An 18585-nucleotide genomic window follows, 5' to 3' on the forward strand; every position below is an offset into this window, starting at 1 on the left:
CAGAAGGCCTTAAGGTCAAAGCCGTGAAGTGCAAGGGCAGATTCTGGGGCTTCCCAAGCTCCTGCACACAGAGTGGGGGTCCCACAAAGCACAGGCAGTGGCAAAGCAGCCACAGGGTGCTGCCATCCCCTGCTGGGCACAGTACATGACTCACAGGGGTTCCGAGCCACAGAAGGCTGGGGTCCTATGTCCACAGGACCCGGGCTAATCTCGGCTGCCTCTGAGCACCACCATGCACAGCTCAGGTCCAGAAGGAGAGGAAAGAAAACCCTGGCCGGTCTAAGAGGTCAGCAGTTGGCAGGAAGGAAAGGCAGGGGCAGGGAGGGGAAGGGGCAGGGAGGGGCAGGGCCCTCACAGCAGGGAGAGGGTGGGGCCTTCACAGCAGAAAGGTGGCGGAGGGGCCTCCTTAACAAGAGGGGCGGGGCCTCCACAAGAGGGGCGGGGCCACCACAGCAGGGAGGGGCCTCCACAGCAGAAAGGGGGCGGGGCCTTGCACTGCGAAGGAGTTTGTAGGGCTGAAGGCAGGGGTTGGGAGTGGAGGGAAGAGAGTGAGATAGAGAGCGTGAGAGACAAAGAGAAGGAAGAAGACGAGGAGGGAGGGTGAGCCGTTCGAGCCCAGTGTGGTGGGGAAGCAAGCGGCCACCCTACGCATGGGTGGGAGAGAGACCCACAGACAAAGAGCAGAACAAAGTACTGGACTTCTGTGTTCTCACAGGCACTCAGAGAGTCCACAGGAAGCGGACATGGACACAGCCTCAAGAGGAGCCTGGGACTCGGCTCGGCCTGAATGGCACAGTCCCATGAAGCTGGGGCCTGGAGAGCAGACAGTACCACCACTCTGTGTTCCTGGTGAGGACTCTGAGGTCCAGAGAACTTGGGAACCTGTATTAGGGGATCCACAGCTTCAGAGCCTGTGCCCCATCCCTCAGGTTCCCCCCTGGGGGCAGGGCCCTGTGCCCAAAGCACAGGTTTTTGGTGTCTGTACAGAGCTGCTGGAAGGCTTTGGGGGGTGGTGACAGGGCAGCACTGATAGGGGCCCTTAGACCTGGGGCACGTCATGACTCGACAGCCTACCCGCCATGGGGCCTGGAGGAAGCAACTTGGCCTCTCTGGGCCTCAATTTCTTTCGCCTGTGCCATGGCCCATGAGCATCCTTACCCTGCAGGGCTGCTGTAGGGATTAGAGACCACGGCTGAACTTTCATAAAAGGCCTTCAGGACACAGGGCCATTCTTTATCATGACCACACCGCCTCTGCCAAGTGGAAGTTTTCGCTTTCTGCAACACTTTGAGCTTCTTAAAAACAAAATTTTCACTTGATTCATTGCTCAATCCTGAGTGCTTGGCACGTGGCAACAGTTCCCCCACGAAGACACGGGCGAGTGAGCGGAATGAGGGAAGAGGTGAACTCATGGGGATTTTGTCTTAACCCTGTGCTTCTCATATCTGGGGTCAAGGGCCCGGGTGATATGGTGCACGGGCCAGGGTGCCCCAGGACTTGGCCTTCTCCCAGATCACCAGCTTGACATAAAGATTTTTTGGTGAAAATGTGTGTGTGTGATTTTAATCTTCAAGCCAACACTGATATATAATGGAGTAAGATGCAAATTCACATAAATTTTTCATATAAAACACGATGCTTGGAAGAAATTCCATGCCTGGGCCAGCTCCTCTGGGCCGTGCCTTCACACTTCCCCGTGCCACAGGGTTCCTGGGGCCAAGACGGAAGGAAACGTGCTGTTGGCCCAAAGCTGATGTGAGCATTGTAGGGAATGTGTGGGGTCTTCAGGACCCCTAGGGTCTCGGGTCCGGCCATGACAATAGTAGGATGCCTGGCCAGGAGCAGCAAGGCCGGGGAGTGCTGATTCTACTGCAGGTGAGAAAAAAATAAAAGGGAATTCATTTCCTAAGACAGGTTGCAAAGTGGTCTCCAAGAAGCTATAAAGTGCTGCTCTGCCTGTAATTGTTGCTAAATGGACTCCTAATAGTATTCACATCTTCCTGCAAAACCTATCCGTTATCCAATAACAGAGAGGTGGACTTGGCACGGCACACACTCATGCAACTGCTCCTGTAAACAAAGTGGGCTTTTCCCAATCAGAATCACCCGGGTCAATCCTCTATTGGCTAAAGGCTGACTTTGCCCCCTTTTCTTCCTTTTGAGACAGTGTCTCACTTTGTCACCCAAGCTGGAGTGTAGTGGCAGGATCATAGATCACAGCAGCCTCAACGTCTTGGGCTCAATCCATCTTCCCACCTCAGCCTCCTGAGTAGCTGGGACCATACATGCCAGGCCTGGCTATTTTTTATTTTTATTTTTTTTATGTTGTCCAGGCTGGTCTCAAACTCCTGGGCTCAAGCGATGCTCCAGCCTCTGCTCCCAAAGTGCTGGGATCACAGGCGTGAGACACTGCATCTGGCCACCCTTTTTCTCATTCTTTCTATAAACGTGCAGCAGGGAGATTCAGTTTCTTAGGGCCCCATCAGACCCTCAGAGGCTCTAGAAGGTTAGAGCTGTTTGTCCAGTTCACCTTTGCTCCCCAGTGCCCAGCAAGGGATCCAGTGCATAGTAGATACCTAATCTGTATCTGCTCTCTGTAAGACTGGACAAAGGGAAGGGCTCTCTCTAGCACCAAGCACACAGCCCAGCACCTAGTAGGGCCTCAGCCCCATATCTGTTGAATGGGTGGGTGTGAGTGCTGGGAGGGGCTTAGAGACCCCGTTCAAGCTGCCCTCTCACCACAGAGATGGCCGGGGCACGGGCATCCCCTTTCGTGGCTGCTACTCTTCCCAGAGGATCGCCCCGGGAGAAGACCAGGAGAGGCTAGGATAGTGGAGCTAGAAGGGGGTGTTGGACAGCCTTCAGTTCAGCCGCCTCATCTAAGGGATGGAGAAATGGAGGCCCAGAGAGGAAATGGAATCTGTCCAGAGTTACACAGTTCAGCAGCCCTCAGACTGCGCCCGGTGTGCAGTAAGGAGCTGCTGATTTCTAGCCTCTAGCCAAGTGGGCCAGGCTGTGCTCGCACAGACACAGCAAGCCCCACCAGCTCTCCAGAACTTAGCTGCAAGGGTGCCTGGGGAGCCCGGAGCATGACAAGGGGTACTGTAGGGGCTGGCAGACCTGGGTTCAAGCACCATGTGCCAGTGATTGTTTTTGTTCTGCCTACTGGCTGGGTGACCTTGGACAACTCTTCGAGCTTCCCTGAGCCTCCATTTTCTGCTTTGGGTAATGGAAGTGAACAAATTGTGACCCCAAGGCGGGCCCTGCCCCCGCCCACACATCTGAGTATGGGGACGTCTGCTTCCGGCCGAAAGTCTGATACACCGAAAATGATCACCGAGGGGGTAGCAGAAGAGATCAAGAAACTCCGAGTGGATAAGTTTCATGCAATGATAAAGGCCATTTTTGCTTCATATTACATTGAAATATCTTTCCCAGACGCGCCCCAGCCCAGCCCATCACATCCTTCTCTCCTGAGTTCCGTTTGAGTGCCAGGGGCTGTGCATGGCTGAGGAGTAGGGAGAATCACGCCTGGCCTCTGCCCCAGTCATGGGCTGCTCTTGTTCCCCAGGACCACCATGCAGGTGTCTGAAGACCAGCCCTGTACCCCCTGAGTCTCTTCTGCTTTAACCAGCTTCTCTGGCTTGCTCCACTCCTTACTTGATGTGTAAAGTCAAATTCGTTTTATGTGGAATTGTAACTGTGACTTTTCTGCCTCTAAATGCATTTAAAACCAAATCAGCCTGAGTTCCCACTTGTTGCAAGACCACCATCAAACTGTGTGCCAGGCTTGATTCTAGGTACCGTACATGCATTAACTCAAGTAATCCTTATTCACCATCACGACCCCACTTTACAGACAAGGAACTGAGGCGCAGGCAGATTAGGAACTTGCCTACATTGTGTACCACTAGAGAAGGCACAGCAGAGCCTGCTGCCTGGAGCTCGGGCCCTCTGCCGCCCTCAGCCTCTGAGTCCACATGTTCTCTGGCCCCCCCCACCTCTGTCCCCCAGCCCCACTCAGCACGTGGCCCGTCCCACCTCTGCAGACAGGAGCCAATGTTTCATTCTCCCAAGGCAGAAGCGCGCTGCCAGGAGCATCACAGGGAAACACATGCTTCCCTGTTAGTTAGATAACAAATTGCTGCCCTGGTTCCCATCACTGATAATTAATGTGTTCTCTAAACACAGAGGTGTGGGCAGGCCATGCCAAAAGCAAGCAGCCTAGCCCAGGCCTAGGGGAACCAGGCAGGTGCAGATAAGCAGGGCCAGGGCAATGCCCCCCGTGCCTGGCACAGCCACCCGGATGCCTCTGCTCCATGGCCACGTCTGGTCTCTCCAATAGACACAGCCCACCGGGGCCACACGTGTGAGGCTCTGTCACCCTGCAGCCAGTTCCTCACCTAAAGTCTCAGATGGCTGGCCAGGAGGGCCTCAGTGTTTTCCTCTAAGGATAACAGTGGGTCACACGACTAACTCATGGGGCCTTCCCTTGGGCCAGGGCCTGATCTGAGCACTTGACAAGGAGCACTCATTATTTCCATCAGCCTTACAGCATAGACACTGCTACTATCCCCATTTCGCCAATGAGAAAGCCCGGAACAAGGGTGGTCAACACTTGCTCAAGGTCTGAGAGCGAGTAGGCTGCAAGGCCAGACTCAGATCCAGGCAGAGGCCCCTATGCTCCAGCCGGAAAAGCCAGGGGGTTGGCCTCAGGGCAGCCTCTCATCCCATTCCCCTGCCACTCCCCGGTGCCCCGCATCCACCGCACTCTTGGCCCTGCACCGTTACTGCCCTGCCTGCCTCCGAGACAGCAGTTCCTGCAGCATCAGGGGCTCTGGAAGCAACAAGTTCAGATTCACCAAGGCCCTTGGTGGGGCTCCCGGTGCCTCCAACCTAGGGGATCATGGCCTTCCAAAGAGACGGTCAGTTTTGTCCTGTGGTGAGGAGGTGGGTGGGGAGAGGTGAGAACAGTCCCAAACCGGGGCATCCAGAAGCCCAGCCCTGTCTGCACCTGTGACTTTGCTCCTGCCACCTGGGGCCCAACAGGAATCAGGATCCGTGTGTCAGCAGGAGGAGGAGGGCCCACGGGAGGCCAGTTCCATCTGGAGGGCTGTGGGGTGGGCAGAACAATGTGGGTGAGGGGAGAGCAGGAGCCCCGGCCTCCCCACTCCCAGCCCCACCCCTGCAGCTCCTCCTCAAAACAGTGGCTGTGTCAGCCTCCTGTGACTGCTGCAACAAATCACCACACACTCCGTGGCTTGAGGCAACAGAAATTCATTCTCTTCTGGCCATGGAGGGCACAAAGCTAAAGGCAAGGTGTTGGCAGGGCTGGTTCCTCCGGAGGCTCCGGTGGCAAGTCCATTTCCTGGGCTTTTCCAACTTCTTTCCAGAGGCGCCTGCTTTCCTTGGCTGGTGGCCCCATCCAGGCCCTGCCCCAGCCTCTGCTCCATCTGCCAGCTCCCCCTGCAGTCCTAGCCCTCCTGACACCCTCCACAAGGACCCTGTGATGACACTGAGCTAAGCCCATCCAGACAACCCAGGAGAACCTTCCCATCACAACATCCTCCACTTAATCCCATTTGCAAAGTCCCTTTTGCCATAGAAGGTGACATTCACAGGTTGCAGGGGTCAGGACTAGGACATCTTTGGGGACTTCTCTTCAGCTGACAGCAAATGGCAATTTTGAGTAAAGCTCTGCCAGGCGCTCACCTGTCAAGCCCACCCTTGATCACTGTCCCCTTTACAGGTAAGACATCTGCAGCTCCCTGATGGGGGGCACCTGGCAGAGCTGAACTGAGTACGGGGAATCCCCAGTGCTGGCACTGTCCTCTACACCACCCTACAAATGCAGTGTCTGCACCCAGGCAAACCCGATGCAGCTACAGCGTCTGCTGGGCAGCACACACTGCTGTTTGTGACACTCATTCACTCATTTATTCATCCCATCCCTTTAAAGTCAGCTGAGCCTCTGTGCTGGGCGCCAGGCAGCCAACAGACCCAATCCTGTACCCGCAGTGATATTTCTAGGCTAAACGTCCAAACTGTCCTGGCTCTGAAGTCCAGCCTGTGCCCAGGGACTCAAATAACCTGTCTCAGGATTTGTCTGCTTTCAAGACTGCAGATGCTTCCCCAGTGCCGCCTGCAGAGGAAGTTCTGCTGAGTACCCCAAATCGGAGCCCCAGCCTTTGACCTGCACAGAAGGTCTGGTGCCACCTAGAAACCCCTCTGCTGACCCCATGCACATTCTATGTATCATCTCATGGGTCCTCCCACCCGCCCACTTTACAGGCCAGGAAACTGAGGCTCAGCGGAGGCCATGGCCATGTCCCCAAGTTGCTCCGTGCAGAAGACGCTCTATCTGACCTCGTGCTGTCTGGCCCAGTCTCCATGTGACACCTTCCTTGACCTCAGGGCCTCGGAGTCTGTCTTGGTTCCGTTACTGCCCCTGTTGCTTTGCTCTTCACATTTCCAAACATAGACGCGGCCTGTGGGGCTGACCCTGGAGATACCATCACATCCCAGACACCTGTGGACTCTCCTAGCTGGTGACCAGATGGACAGGAGCAGAGTGTCCCCTTCATGGAGTGGAGAAGGGTAGCCGTTGGAAGACCACCAGGACTGGATTGGATGGATGGACAGGAACTCCAGCCTGGGCCAAGAGGTGGGGGGCATGGCCTCCTCCATTGCCAGCTGGAATCTGGGGTCAGTGTGGGCCCTCACCTGGGTCAGTGCCAGCCCCAAGCCACTCATCTTTGCCTCAAATTTGAATGACAGCAATCCCAGGAAGAAGGGGTGACGGCCAGGCCAGAAGGCAGAGTGTCTGCCTCTGCTCCCATAGGGCTTGGGTTTCCCAGCAGGTGCAGGCCTCACCGCTGCCAAGCCTGGACAATGCCCTCCACCCTCAGCTTTGGCCTCGGGGAAGCTGGGTTCAGATCCGGCCCCCTGCCCCACGAGGTGTGAGACTGAGCAAATCTCACCTCTTGTCCAATGTCCTGCCCTGGAAAGGGGGAGAATGATGCCTCCCTCTTTGGGCCACTGTGGGATGGAAAGAGATCAGGTGTGTGAATCCCCAGGGCTGGGGCCGGGAAAAAGCAGGGGCTGGCTCAGGTCAAACCACCCCCTTCCCTACATGCCAAGACATGGCCTTCCAGCAGGTGCCTCTCGTGTCCCCAGGGCCAGTCTCCCTTGCCTCCCCTCTGCAACCCTCCCCACCTCTGCATTCCACATCTGTCCAACTGGAAGCTCCTACAGCAGAAATCAAGAAGAAAAAACAAACAAAACAAAACAAAACCAGCAAAGCAACCTGCTTTAGGAAGAGGGAGGACATCCCATGAATAAACATGGCTGAGACCACCGAGACGGCCCAATCAAGGCTGCACACATCTCAGGCCCCCTGTTCCATGGACTGCTGCTGCCAGGCCTGTGGTCTCAGCAGAAGCTGCCAAGCTCCAGTGCGCCCAGCTCCTCCGAGCCCCTGTGAACCTGCCACCAGCACAACCATCAAAACACTCCAGCACCCTTGGAATCATCACCATCCCACACGACTCCCTTTCTGGATGTTCTGCTGATTTACCGACGTTCTCACAGACTCCAAGCTGCTCAGATCTCTCCTTCAAAGTCACCATTAGAGCTGAGCACAGGGGCCTATGTGTCCACCTTATGCCAAGCACCATGCAGGAGCTCTGGGTGCCTGATCCTAGAGCTCACGATTCCCTGCACGAGATGTGAGTGACATCCCATTTGACGAAACTGAGGCACAGAGAGGGGAGCTGGGATGCAAACACTGGTCTGAGTCCCTTTCTGTGACCGTGAACTGCTTTGCTGAGTGGAGTCAGATTCACAGGACGGCCCTGCCCTGGTGCCTCTGCCGACCTCGATCTGGGCTTGGGGTGGGCCAGGACACAGACACACGTTTGCAGGAGGGGTCTTCTCACAGAACCCACGGTGGGTAGCCTCGGAAAGACCCCTCTCTCCTCTTGTACAGCCAGCCAGAGAACAAAGTCAGGAAGCTCCCCCGGACCCAGGAAACAGCAAGGAGAGCTCAGGTGGAAATCACAGCCTAATCAAAACCAGAGCAACAACCACCTTCCGAAGAACGGGCCTGCTCAGCACTGCCTTCCGAGGGCTCCCAACCCAAGAAAGCTGCTTCTCTCTCTGCTTCCGGACCCACAGCTCCTCCCTGCTGTGCCCTGACGGATGCGTGCCACCCCCCAACCGGGGGGAAGACAGATGTGCCCCAGGTATGCAGGCGGTGCCTTCGTCCAAAGCCTGGCCTCTGGCTTAAAGCACAGAATGGTGTCAGGTGGCACTGGGAAGGGTGGCAGCGAGAGCCGGGAGGGAGACATCTCACGCTCCGGCCTGGTCCAAAGTAGGAGACAGCAGGCAGGGCAGCAGCTTCCTTGCTCTGCAGAGTGAGCGGCGCAAGGCGAGAGCCAGAGCTACAGCCGGAGCGGTGGCCACCCCCGGACAGCACCTACCTTCCTCTTGTTGGTCGGGCAGATGTAGAAGTTGTCGATGACGGTGGTGACGCCAGGCTGGAGGGTGAGCTTGGTGTAGGACGTCCCGAAATCCGACGACCTGGGGGAAAAGGGGGACAGCCATCAGCCACGTGCCCTCCAGGTGCGGCCTTCATCAGCCCACACGGTGTCCAGCCCCTGCCCTGTGCCCGTGTGGGCAGAGCGCCCCAGACACCTTGAGTGCAGTCCTGGGCACTCTGCCTGGGGGCAGTGCATCCCGACAAGGCAGGAGAGGAGACCGAGCTCTCTCAGGAACACTGAGGACTCACGCAGGTGTGGAGCTTAGGTCCAGAGCTAGGATCCAAAGTCAGGTCCTTTTGACTCCAAATCCCAGCCAGTCACTCCTCCCCAGTGCTTCCTATGTGCCGGGCAGCTCTAGGTTACCGTATGCATCTCACAGCGGACCAGAGGAGCCTCCAAAGGGATAGTTCTATGGCTGAAATCACTTAGTTAATCAGTGGCTGACTCAGGATTTGACACTGGCCCGTCTGATTTCAGGCCGATGGCTGTGCTGAGGCATTCCTGTGGCCTGTCTGCTTGCCTCTTTCCCTCTCTGGACTCTGAGCTCCTCCAGGGAGCCCCATCCTCTATCCTGACCACCACCTGCAGCACAGGATGTTAGGGGACCCCACGCAGGTACCAGAGCTCGGGCAGCTGCTGGAAATCAGACCCAAAGCACTGTGCCCATCCTGGAGTGGCGTCTGCTGGGCTCGTGCTGGGAGACAGGGCTGTCCACTCAGTACCTCCCTGGGCAAGGCCCTCCTGGCCAAGCGAGAATCTGAGAGTACACTGAGCTTTAAAGCGCCTTGGCTCCCCAGCAAGGAGAGGGAGATAAGGCACAAAGGCAACTTCATATCTGTTGTTCGGAAGCCGTCCATGCATCAGGACATGGAATTAATTCTCCATTGAAGATTAAGTCCCAGAGACCCTGAAACCAACACCTCTTATCATCACCTGTTTAATACACTGGGATTGCAGAATACGCCCTGACTCTACTGGAGAGGATCAGAGAGGTGCTCGGGGAAGCATTTCCCATCTCACCCCTGCTCTATTGAAGCAGATTCCAGACACAGACCCACGGTAGGGAGAGGAACACGGGTGGAGCGCACGACCCTGGGGCTCCTGTCGTGGGCAGCATGCCTTGCAGGGCCTCCCCATGTCCGATCACTGCCGAGATATGCTGCGGGGAGCTGAGCTCGGGGGACTGGGGGCAACTCCCCAGCTTGGGCGAGGAGGCCTTGGGCTGGAACCACGCTTCAGTGCTCCTGCCTCAGACCCCAGCACCTGGCTCCAAGCCCGGCCTGCGCTGACGTGTGTGGCCTGACTGCGAGGCCAGTGCTTCTCAGACTCACCCAGTTTGTCCCTTGGGGGCCGAGGGGACAGGCCTGGAGCTGCTTTAGCATAAAGGCCCCACCCACTGGGAGCTATTTCATGCCCTTCTGTAACACATCCTTGGTAGTTTCTCCATGGAGACATTTCCTACATCTTCAAGTGAACCTGAGGCTCCAGAAAAGTGGACTGTTTGTCATCTCTGGGCATGCTGGCCACGTGGCCACAGGTCCCCAGAATGTGTGTCCCTCACAGGCCTCAGGGTCACAAGGTTCCTCCTAGGCCAGGACAAAGAGCAGACCCCCAACCCCCAGCCCTCTAACTCCCAGGGGCCAGCCCCTCCCCAGAATGGCAAGAGGCCTCAGGACCCGTCTGGCCTCTGTCTGCCCCTGGCCTCCCCAGGCAGGACCAGGCTGGAGCGAACAAAGAAGCCCAGTGGAGGTGTAATTAGGACGCACTTACTCTCAAACCTCAGAGAATTGATTTTCTTTGGGAAGGACGCAGAGAGAGGCCCATTAGCAGAGGATCGATCTGATCCAGAGACCCAGAAAATTCCAGGGCCCTTGCAGAAACAAATGGTTATGTTTACCAGCCTGACACAGGGGAAGCCTCCCCTTCCTTCCCCACCCTGCTGAGCCATCTCTAAGACCTGCCTATCGATCCTGCCTCCCAAATACCTCTCAATCCTCTCTTCCCTTCACTCCCGGCACTGCTCGTCTTAGCGCAGCATCCAGCCAGCCTCAGTCCTGCTCCCCGCCCTGGGCCAGAAGAGCCTGCTCATACCTGCAAACTCCAGAGCTCCTGCCAGGTGTGGCCTGCAGGAAAGAGTCCATGAGCAAAGCCCCTGCTGTCTAGGAAGGGGCTCTTCTAGGAGGGGAGACGGAGGGAGGCAGATGGACAACAAGGAAAGAAGCAAAAATACGACAGCATCAAATGCGATGAGGGTGGGAAGAAGAACCAACAGTGTGGGGGCGCAGGCGGATGGCGAGGGAGGGGCGGTGGGGCCGCTGGGTTGCAGACAAGAGTGGTAGAAAGGCTCCTTGGACAAGGTGATGTTTGCACAGAGCCCGGAAGGAAGGAGAGAGGTTGTGCCTGGCTGGGGAAAGGCATTTGGACAGGCTTGAGTAGTGTTCCCCAATTCCTGTGCACCCGGAACCCATGAGTGTGGCCTAATTTGGAAACAGCATCTCTGCTGATGCAGTTAGTTAAGATGAGGTCGTGCTGGATGAGGGTGGGCCCTGAGTCCTGTATGACTGGTGTTACAAGAATTTGGAAATCGGGACACAGATACCCACACAGAGAAGGCTGTGCGCAGACGGAGGCAGAGAGTGGGGTGATGCGGCCGTGGGCCAAGGGTATGAAGGACCTGGGCAGCCATGCTGGGATGAGAGGCAGAGAGCAGAGGCTCCCTCAGAGCCTCCGAAAAAAACACTCTCAGACTTCTGACCTCCAGGACCCCGAGAAAAAGATCACCACGGTGGTACTTTGTGATGGCAGCTGTGTTCCAGGTACAAGGGCCCTGAGGACAGGGAAGGCGGGTCCATTTAAAGCACAGTCCCCACCGGGCGCAGTGCCTCCTGCCTGTAATCCCAGCACTTTGGGAGGCCGAGGCATGAGGTCAGGAGTTCGAGACCAGACTGGCCAACATGGTGAAACCCCTGTCTCTACTAAAAATACAAAAATTGGCCGGGTGAGGTGGCAGGTGCCTGCAAACCCAGGTACTCAGGAGACTGAGGCACGAGAATCTCTTGAACCCAGGAGGTGCAGGTTGCAGTGAGCTGAGATCGCACCACTGCACTCCAGCCTGGGTGACAGAGCAAGATTCCATCTGAAAAATAAAAATAAAAGAAAAAACCTACCAGCTGCCAGTGCCTAGGAAGCCCCTGCAGGCAATGCAAACCCAATTCCTCAGATATCCATGACTCCCAAGTCCAACTCCTGCAGATACGAGGAACATCAATTCACCCACTCACCCATTCATTCCCTCTATTTGTTTTTTTTGTTTGTTTGTCTTGAGATGGAGTCTCGCTCTGTCGCCCAGGCTGGAGTGCAGTGGCCGGATCTCAGCTCACTGCAAGCTCCACTTCCCAGGTTTACGCCATTCTCCTGCCTCAGCCTCCTGAGTAGCTGGGACTACAGGCGCCCACCACCTCGCCTGGCTAGTTTTTTGTATTTTTTTAGTAGAGACGGGGTTTCACCGTGTTCGCCAGGATGGTCTCGATCTCCTGACCTAGTGATCCGCCTGTCTCGGCCTCCCAAAGTGCTGGGATTACAGGCTTGAGCCACCACGCCCAGCCCATTCCATTTGTTTAACGTTTTATGCTTTAAGGCCCATACTACGGGCCTAGGAATCCAGATTCACCTCCTCATTCAAATCTTCCATATGATGTGTGTATATTGAGTTCCTGCTGTGTGTCCCATCACTACACTGAGGCTGGAATCCACGGGCAGCATGGGCACTGTCCCCTGCTCTCATGGGGGTGACAGGCTGGCCAGTGTTGTGGGGAGAGAGAGAGCGCGAGAGCACAAGCAGACAGACCCTGCAGCCAGGAGCAGCGATGCTAACAGGCACGTCCAGAGAGTCCTGGGAGACATTAAGGGGGACATCAAACTGAGGGGGTCCGGGTGCCATCCTCAGCCCCCCAGGCTGCCCCCACTGCCAGATCTAATCCATCACTGACCGGCTGACTTTTCCTCCTAAAGCTTTTAAGTTCCGTCCCTACATCTTCCTGCCCACCTTAGTCCAGGTCCCCTTCCTCTCCCATATGTGCACGAGGAGCACCTGGCATAAGGGCCCCAGGCTCAGCGGAGGGGGTGCAAACACCGGCAGGCTGACTTCACCTGGGGGGGCCTGTGAGATTCCCATGGCTGCTTGTAACAAAGGCCCACAGACTCAGTGGCTTAAAACCAGCCACATTCATTATCTACAGTTCTGGAGGGCAGGAGTCTGCAGGGGGTCTATATAGGGCTAATCAAGGTGTGGGCACCTCCTGGAAGCTCCAGGGGAGAACCCATGCCCTGCCTCTCCTGCCTGCTATCGACCTTCTGCAGTCCTCGCCCCGAGGCCTGTCGCTCCACTCTGCTTCCCGTCACAGCCTCCCGTCACAGCACTGACTACCACAGTCTCACGTCCCTCTGGCTCCCTACTTGTGATTACAAAGACCCCACGAGGATAATGCAGAATAATCCCAAGATCCTTCATTTAATCCATCTGCAAAGTCCCCTTTGCCATGTAAGGTAGCATAGTCACAGTTTCCGGGGATTAGGACGTGGACGTCTATGGGAGGCATTGCTCTGCTGACCACAAGTGGGCATTTGAGCCGGGTCAAATGGTATGTGTAGGAGCTGGTTCGGGAGCAGTGTCCCCGCGTGAGCTGTGACAGACAACAGGGCGGCTGGAGGTGGGTGGGGTGGGCGGTCCCCAGGGCCACAGAGAGGGCTGGACCCGCATTGTCGGGCAGCACCACTGACCCGCAGGCTGCCTAGCACTAGAAATATGGTGAATTCTTTTGAATGGAGATGCCCTGGGACTGTGAAATATAAACTGATTTCAAAGACTTAGCATTAAAAAGAATGTAAAATATTTCATTATAATGTTTATATTGATTACATGTTGACATAATCTTTTGGATATATGGAGTTAATTAAAAGCTGTGATTAACATTAATTTCACCTGTTCTTTGTTTTAACCCACAGGTTTTATTTCTTAAAGCAGTTTTAGATTCACAGCAAATGGAGTAGAAATGAAAGAGTTCCCATACACCTTCTGCCCCCACCATCAGCGCCCCAACCGGAGAGACTCGCTGGTACAGTCAGTGAGCCACCCTGACACGTGGTTGCCACCAGAGTGCAGAGTTCAGGTCAGGGCCAGCCCTGGGGCTCCTGCACTCTATGGGTCTGGGCACCTGTAGGATGACAGGGCCCCTACACTGTGGTATCACACGGAGCAGCGTCACTGCCCCAAGAATCCTCTGTTCTCCGCCCCCTGCCTCTTGGCAACCACCGATCCTTTTACCATTGCCATAGTTATGCCTTTTCCAGAAGGTGACCTACTTGGAATCCTGGAGTTCACAGCCTTCTCATGTGGTTCCTTGCACTTAGTGATATGCATTTAAGGTCCTTCCACGCTTTTCCACGTCACCTGTTTCTCTTCACTTTTTAGCGTGGTCACTAGAACATTTAGAAAGACCCTCATGGCTCCAATTGTATTCCTAAGGGACACGCCGGTCTGGACAACATGCCAAGGTGGTGGGTGTCTTCGGAAGGTGTGGGGCTCTGCAGTGGATGGGCACGTGACCCCTGGAAAATGCAGTCCCAGAAGATGAGCAAGTGACCGTGTGGAATTTGGCTGAATGGTGCCATGCGCAGCAGGGCTCATCATTACTGCTGTTTGGGAAGAGTGCTGCAGCTGCAGGTGGGGACAGGTGACTGAGGAGGGGACAGGTGACTGTAGGAGGGGACAGGTGACTGAGGAGGGGACAGGTGACTAAGGAGGAAACAGGTGACTGAGGAGGGGACAGGTGACTGAGGTGAGGACAGGTGACTGAGGAGGGGACAGGTGACTGAGGTGGGGACAGGTGACTGAGGAGGGGACAGGTGACTGAGGTGGGGACAGGTGACCGAGGGGACAGATGAGTGAGAAGGGAACAGGTGACTGCAGGGACAAATGACTGAGGTGGGGACAGGTGACTGCAGGTGAGGACAGGTGACTGAGGAGGTGGAGGAGTGAGAGGAAGGATAGAGTGTAGGCCCAGGAAGTGGAGTTGGCATGACTTGGGGCTGCCCAAGGTGTCAGGCTGAAGGAGGGGACACCAGGTGACATGGAAGATGGGGTGACACTGCTCAGGTGCCATGCTGCTTGGAGGAAAGTGGAAGGCTGGGCTGGGAGTCAGGATGGCCCCTGGGTGAAGCACCGTTGGGGGTTCTGGGCTCATGTCCACCCACTGCTGCTCCCTGGGCAGCCCACTATGGATGTTAGCATTAATTTTCTTCCTTGAGGCATCAAAGGATTGGAATCAGCCATCTCCGGGGTCCCCATCAACAAAAAAGGCTGTGACCACACACCCTTAACCTGCACATACCCCGCGAGTATCCCTGTTATCCGGCCTCCGAGAGCCCCTTTCGAGAGACCCGAAAGGGATCCGTTCTCCCCAGAAGCCTCTTGCCCTGACTGTGTTTTCCTGGTGGGCAACTCAAGAGTCGCTCTCTCACTGCATTATTTCCTCTGAGCATCTGCTTCTCAGATAAGTAAGTGTAGCCATGATGATATCTAATGATGATGATTTATTGCAAGGAACAAAGCTGGAGAACGCCCAGCGGGCTTGCCCGGCCTTTGCCTCTCCCCTCTGCTATGTCAGAAAAAAGGAGGACCCGAGTTAAGCTCCTGCTCTCTGGAACATGCCAGGTTTCTGTTGCAGACCAGGGGTGCTCCGGGGACAGGATCCTCAATGATGGATGGCCTTGTCTGTCTACAAGTGAGCACGTTTCGCTCTGCAGTGCACTTGCCAAGCTTGGACGCTCGGGAGTTCAGACTCTTGGATCGTGGTTAGAAAACCTGAAACTGGCTAGTGAGCAGTGGTGGCAGGGTGGGGCGGGGACCGCCCGACTCCATCAGACAGCTCAGGGTGCTGGGAAGCCCAGGCCAGTGGGAAGAGAGATGCGGTTAGGAGGTACTGCCGCGCCCCACTTCCTGGGGAAAGAACAAGGGTGGCGGCGCTGCTTGTCTGGCCATTATTCTAAACTCTAAACATCATTCCTTCAAATAATGTGAAAAAAAAGAAAACCCACACAGCGTGTTGACCTCTTGCTGTGTGTTTTCAATGTTGTGCAAGCAACAAGACTCAACCAGACAATGCAGTTCTAGAGCTGTGCTGGGGAGAGCAGGGCCAGGGCGTGAGTTGAGGTGATGGGCTAGGGTCCCAGGCTGTGTGCAAATACCACAATCCAGGTGGCTTGTCCCCTCACAGTTCTGGAGGTCAGAAGTGCAAAGTCAAGGTGCTGGCAGGGCCCCGAGCTCCCTCTGGAGGCTCCCGGGGAGGATTCTCCTGCCTCTTCCAGCTGCTGAGGGCCCCAGGCGTCCCTTGGATTGAGGCTGCATTGTGCCACTCTCTATCTCAATTTCACGTTAGGTGTAGGGCCCACCCTAAAGCCAGGCTGATTTCACCTCTATCCTTAGCTAATTACATCTGCAAAGGCCCTGGGTCCAATAGAGTCACCCCTGAAGTTCCTGGTGGACACAGATTTTGGGGGTGACTCTATTCATCCCTCTCTGGGTAGTTGCACTGACTGTCTATTCTACATGAGGAAGACTCTGCGTTAGCACCTCACCTGCCTACTTCATTAAATCTCCCGGCATCCCCTGGGGAGCTCCTGGTTTCCAATGAAGGAATGGAGACAGGCAGCATGTCACCCCCAGGAAGAGTTTGAGGCCAGTGGGAAGCCCCAAGGGCCCAAGGAGGGAAGGGCCTCTGGCTGGAAGCACCGGATGGCCTGGCAGGATTTAAGTGCATGGCTTCGAGGAACACAGTGCAGAGGTGAAGGGCCCATGTGATCCCCAGTGATGGGCTGAGTGTCTGCGGGGCGCCGGGCTCAGTGCTGGGTGCTGGACGCAGCTAGGGGTCGAGAGTCCAACCACATAACAGTGGCCTGTGGGCAGGGCACACTGAGGGCTGGTCAGCAGGGACAGTGTGATGGAGTCTCTGGCCCACTCAGTTGCTGCTCCGGCTCATGGTGGACTAAGCGGAGGGAGGGAAAGGGGTGCTGCCAGCACCCCACATCAGACAGCTGGGCCTGTCTCTTAGCAGACTGCCAGAGCACAGAACCCTCACATCAACTCCAAACCCAATACTACCCGCTTCTGAAGCCCATGCAGATCTCCCGGCCAGAGTGGGGAGGCAAGCCTCTACTGGCCAGGCACACAGCTGGCACTCAATAAATGCTTGCTGGATTCCTTTGGAGGTGCTCTGGGTGCCAGACCTAAAGGCGGTGTGACCTCATGTGAACAGTTTTCCCTCCCTAGGCCACAGTTTCCCACTGAACATATGGGAACTGGATTTGAGTATTTGAGTCTAAGCACTAGCACTGCTACTTGTGGATTGAATTCCTGTACATCTTCCTTAGTGGTTCCAGTGGCTCCTGAGCCTGTCCTTCTGAGGAAGAATTCTCCCTAGGATCTCTGGACAGTGTCAGAATCCCTGGGAGAGCCCAGCCTGTCTGGAAGGAAGGAAGGCAGGAGGCAGACGGAGGAGGGAAATGGGAAGAGGAAGGAAAGGGGAGAGAAAGGGAGGAAGGAGGAAGGAGGGAGGGAAGAGGGAGAGAGGGAAAAAGAAGGAAGAGGGGGAGGAAGGAGAGGAAAGGAAGGAAGAAGGGAAAAAAGGAGAAGGGGAAGGATGGGGAAGAGGGAAGAAGGAAGAGGGAGGAGGAAAGAGGGGAGAAAGGGAGGGAAAAGGGAGGAGGAGGGAGAGAGGAGTGAGGAGGGGAAGGAGGGAGAAAGGAAGAGAAAAGGGAGGAGGAGGGAGGGAGGGAAGAGGAAGAGGAGGGAGAGGAAAGAAAGGAAGGAAGGAGGGAAAAAGGAAGAAGGGAAAGGATGGGGGAAAAGGGAGGGGGAAGAGGGAAGAAAGGGAGGAAGGAAGGAGGAAGGAGAAAGGGTTGGAGGAGGAGGGAGGAGGGGGGGAAAAAGGGAAGGGGAAGAGGCGGGAGGGGAGGAGGACCACAGTGCTCACTGAGCACCTCTCCTCTCTGTGCCTGGTGCCGTCCCCCAGGGGACCTCCCCAACATTCAGTAGCTGTACCATCACCAAGTTCTTTAACTGCACCCAGCAACTTAGGAGGTGATCATTCCAGTCTATATTTATTCCAATTAAAAATAAAAAAACAGAGTCTAAAAACGGGCAAATAGAAACATGGAGGCAAGCGCAGTTGGAAAACTGCTGTCTGCAAATCGGCTGCTTAATTGCTGAGTGTTTGTACATACTCACTTTTAAAAAATGATTTAATGAAGCCGTTTTCCTCCCCTATAATTACTCCTTTGGCGGGGACATATGTGCAGTGCCCACCCCTCCTCCTCTGGGTGAGGAGCCCCTGCTTGCCCCACTCCCATTTGAGAACCCGGAAGCCACGAGCAGGTGTGAAAGGCGGCACCCACCTGCAAGCTCTGGCCTTGGGCAAGGCTTACACCTTTCTGAGACTTCGGTTTCTTCATTAACCCTGAACAAAAGGTTAATGAAGCGGGCCTCCTGTGCCTGTCCTGAGGATTCCAGAGGTGTGTGTAGGACACGCACGAAGTAGGAACAGAGTGGTGGTCAGGTGGCACTGCCTGTGTCACTGTGCCACTTAACGGAAGCCGGTGTGCTCCGGCTTGTCCCCCGCTTACGGCGTGGACCACCCCTTGTTTGAAGGCGCAGTCGCTGTGGACATGTGTGTCCCTAACAGTCATGAGGCTTGCATTTGGCAGCTGCAAGGGCCCTTGAGTGGACCCCAGAACCCCTCTCGAGGGCACGTGTATGCACGCCTGCACTTTATATATGGGGAAACTGAGGCCCAGTAGGAAAGGGACTTGCCCAAAGGGAGCCCTAGACGGGAACCTCAGTCTCAGCAGAGGCGATGGGTGCTGCAGATGTGTTTTCCGAGCGGAAATCATTCTGAGCTTCGGTCGCGTTCCAGGTCAGGCTCAGTCTGTGCTGTGAGAGAAGACACACAGGCTGCTGTGGCACCCAGGACCTGATGGCTCCACAGAACCC

General features: G+C 55.8%; 1 protein-coding gene across 1 annotated transcript in view; it reads right to left on the reverse strand.

Moving 5' to 3' along the window:
• The window catches only part of SORCS2 (sortilin-related VPS10 domain containing receptor 2), a gene marked incomplete at its 5' end in the record, with an annotated part of 563000 nt that overhangs the window by 210181 nt on the left and 334234 nt on the right, over positions 1–18585 (reverse strand). The window contains one exon of the mRNA XM_011935447.1: positions 8481–8580. Coding sequence (XP_011790837.1) covers positions 8481–8580 — 100 coding nt within the window. The remainder of the gene's footprint in view (positions 1–8480; positions 8581–18585) is intronic.

The sequence above is a fragment of the Colobus angolensis genome, unplaced genomic scaffold, assembly GCF_000951035.1.
Source record: "Colobus angolensis palliatus isolate OR3802 unplaced genomic scaffold, Cang.pa_1.0 Scaffold143, whole genome shotgun sequence".
NCBI classification, from domain to species: Eukaryota; Metazoa; Chordata; class Mammalia; order Primates; family Cercopithecidae; genus Colobus; species Colobus angolensis.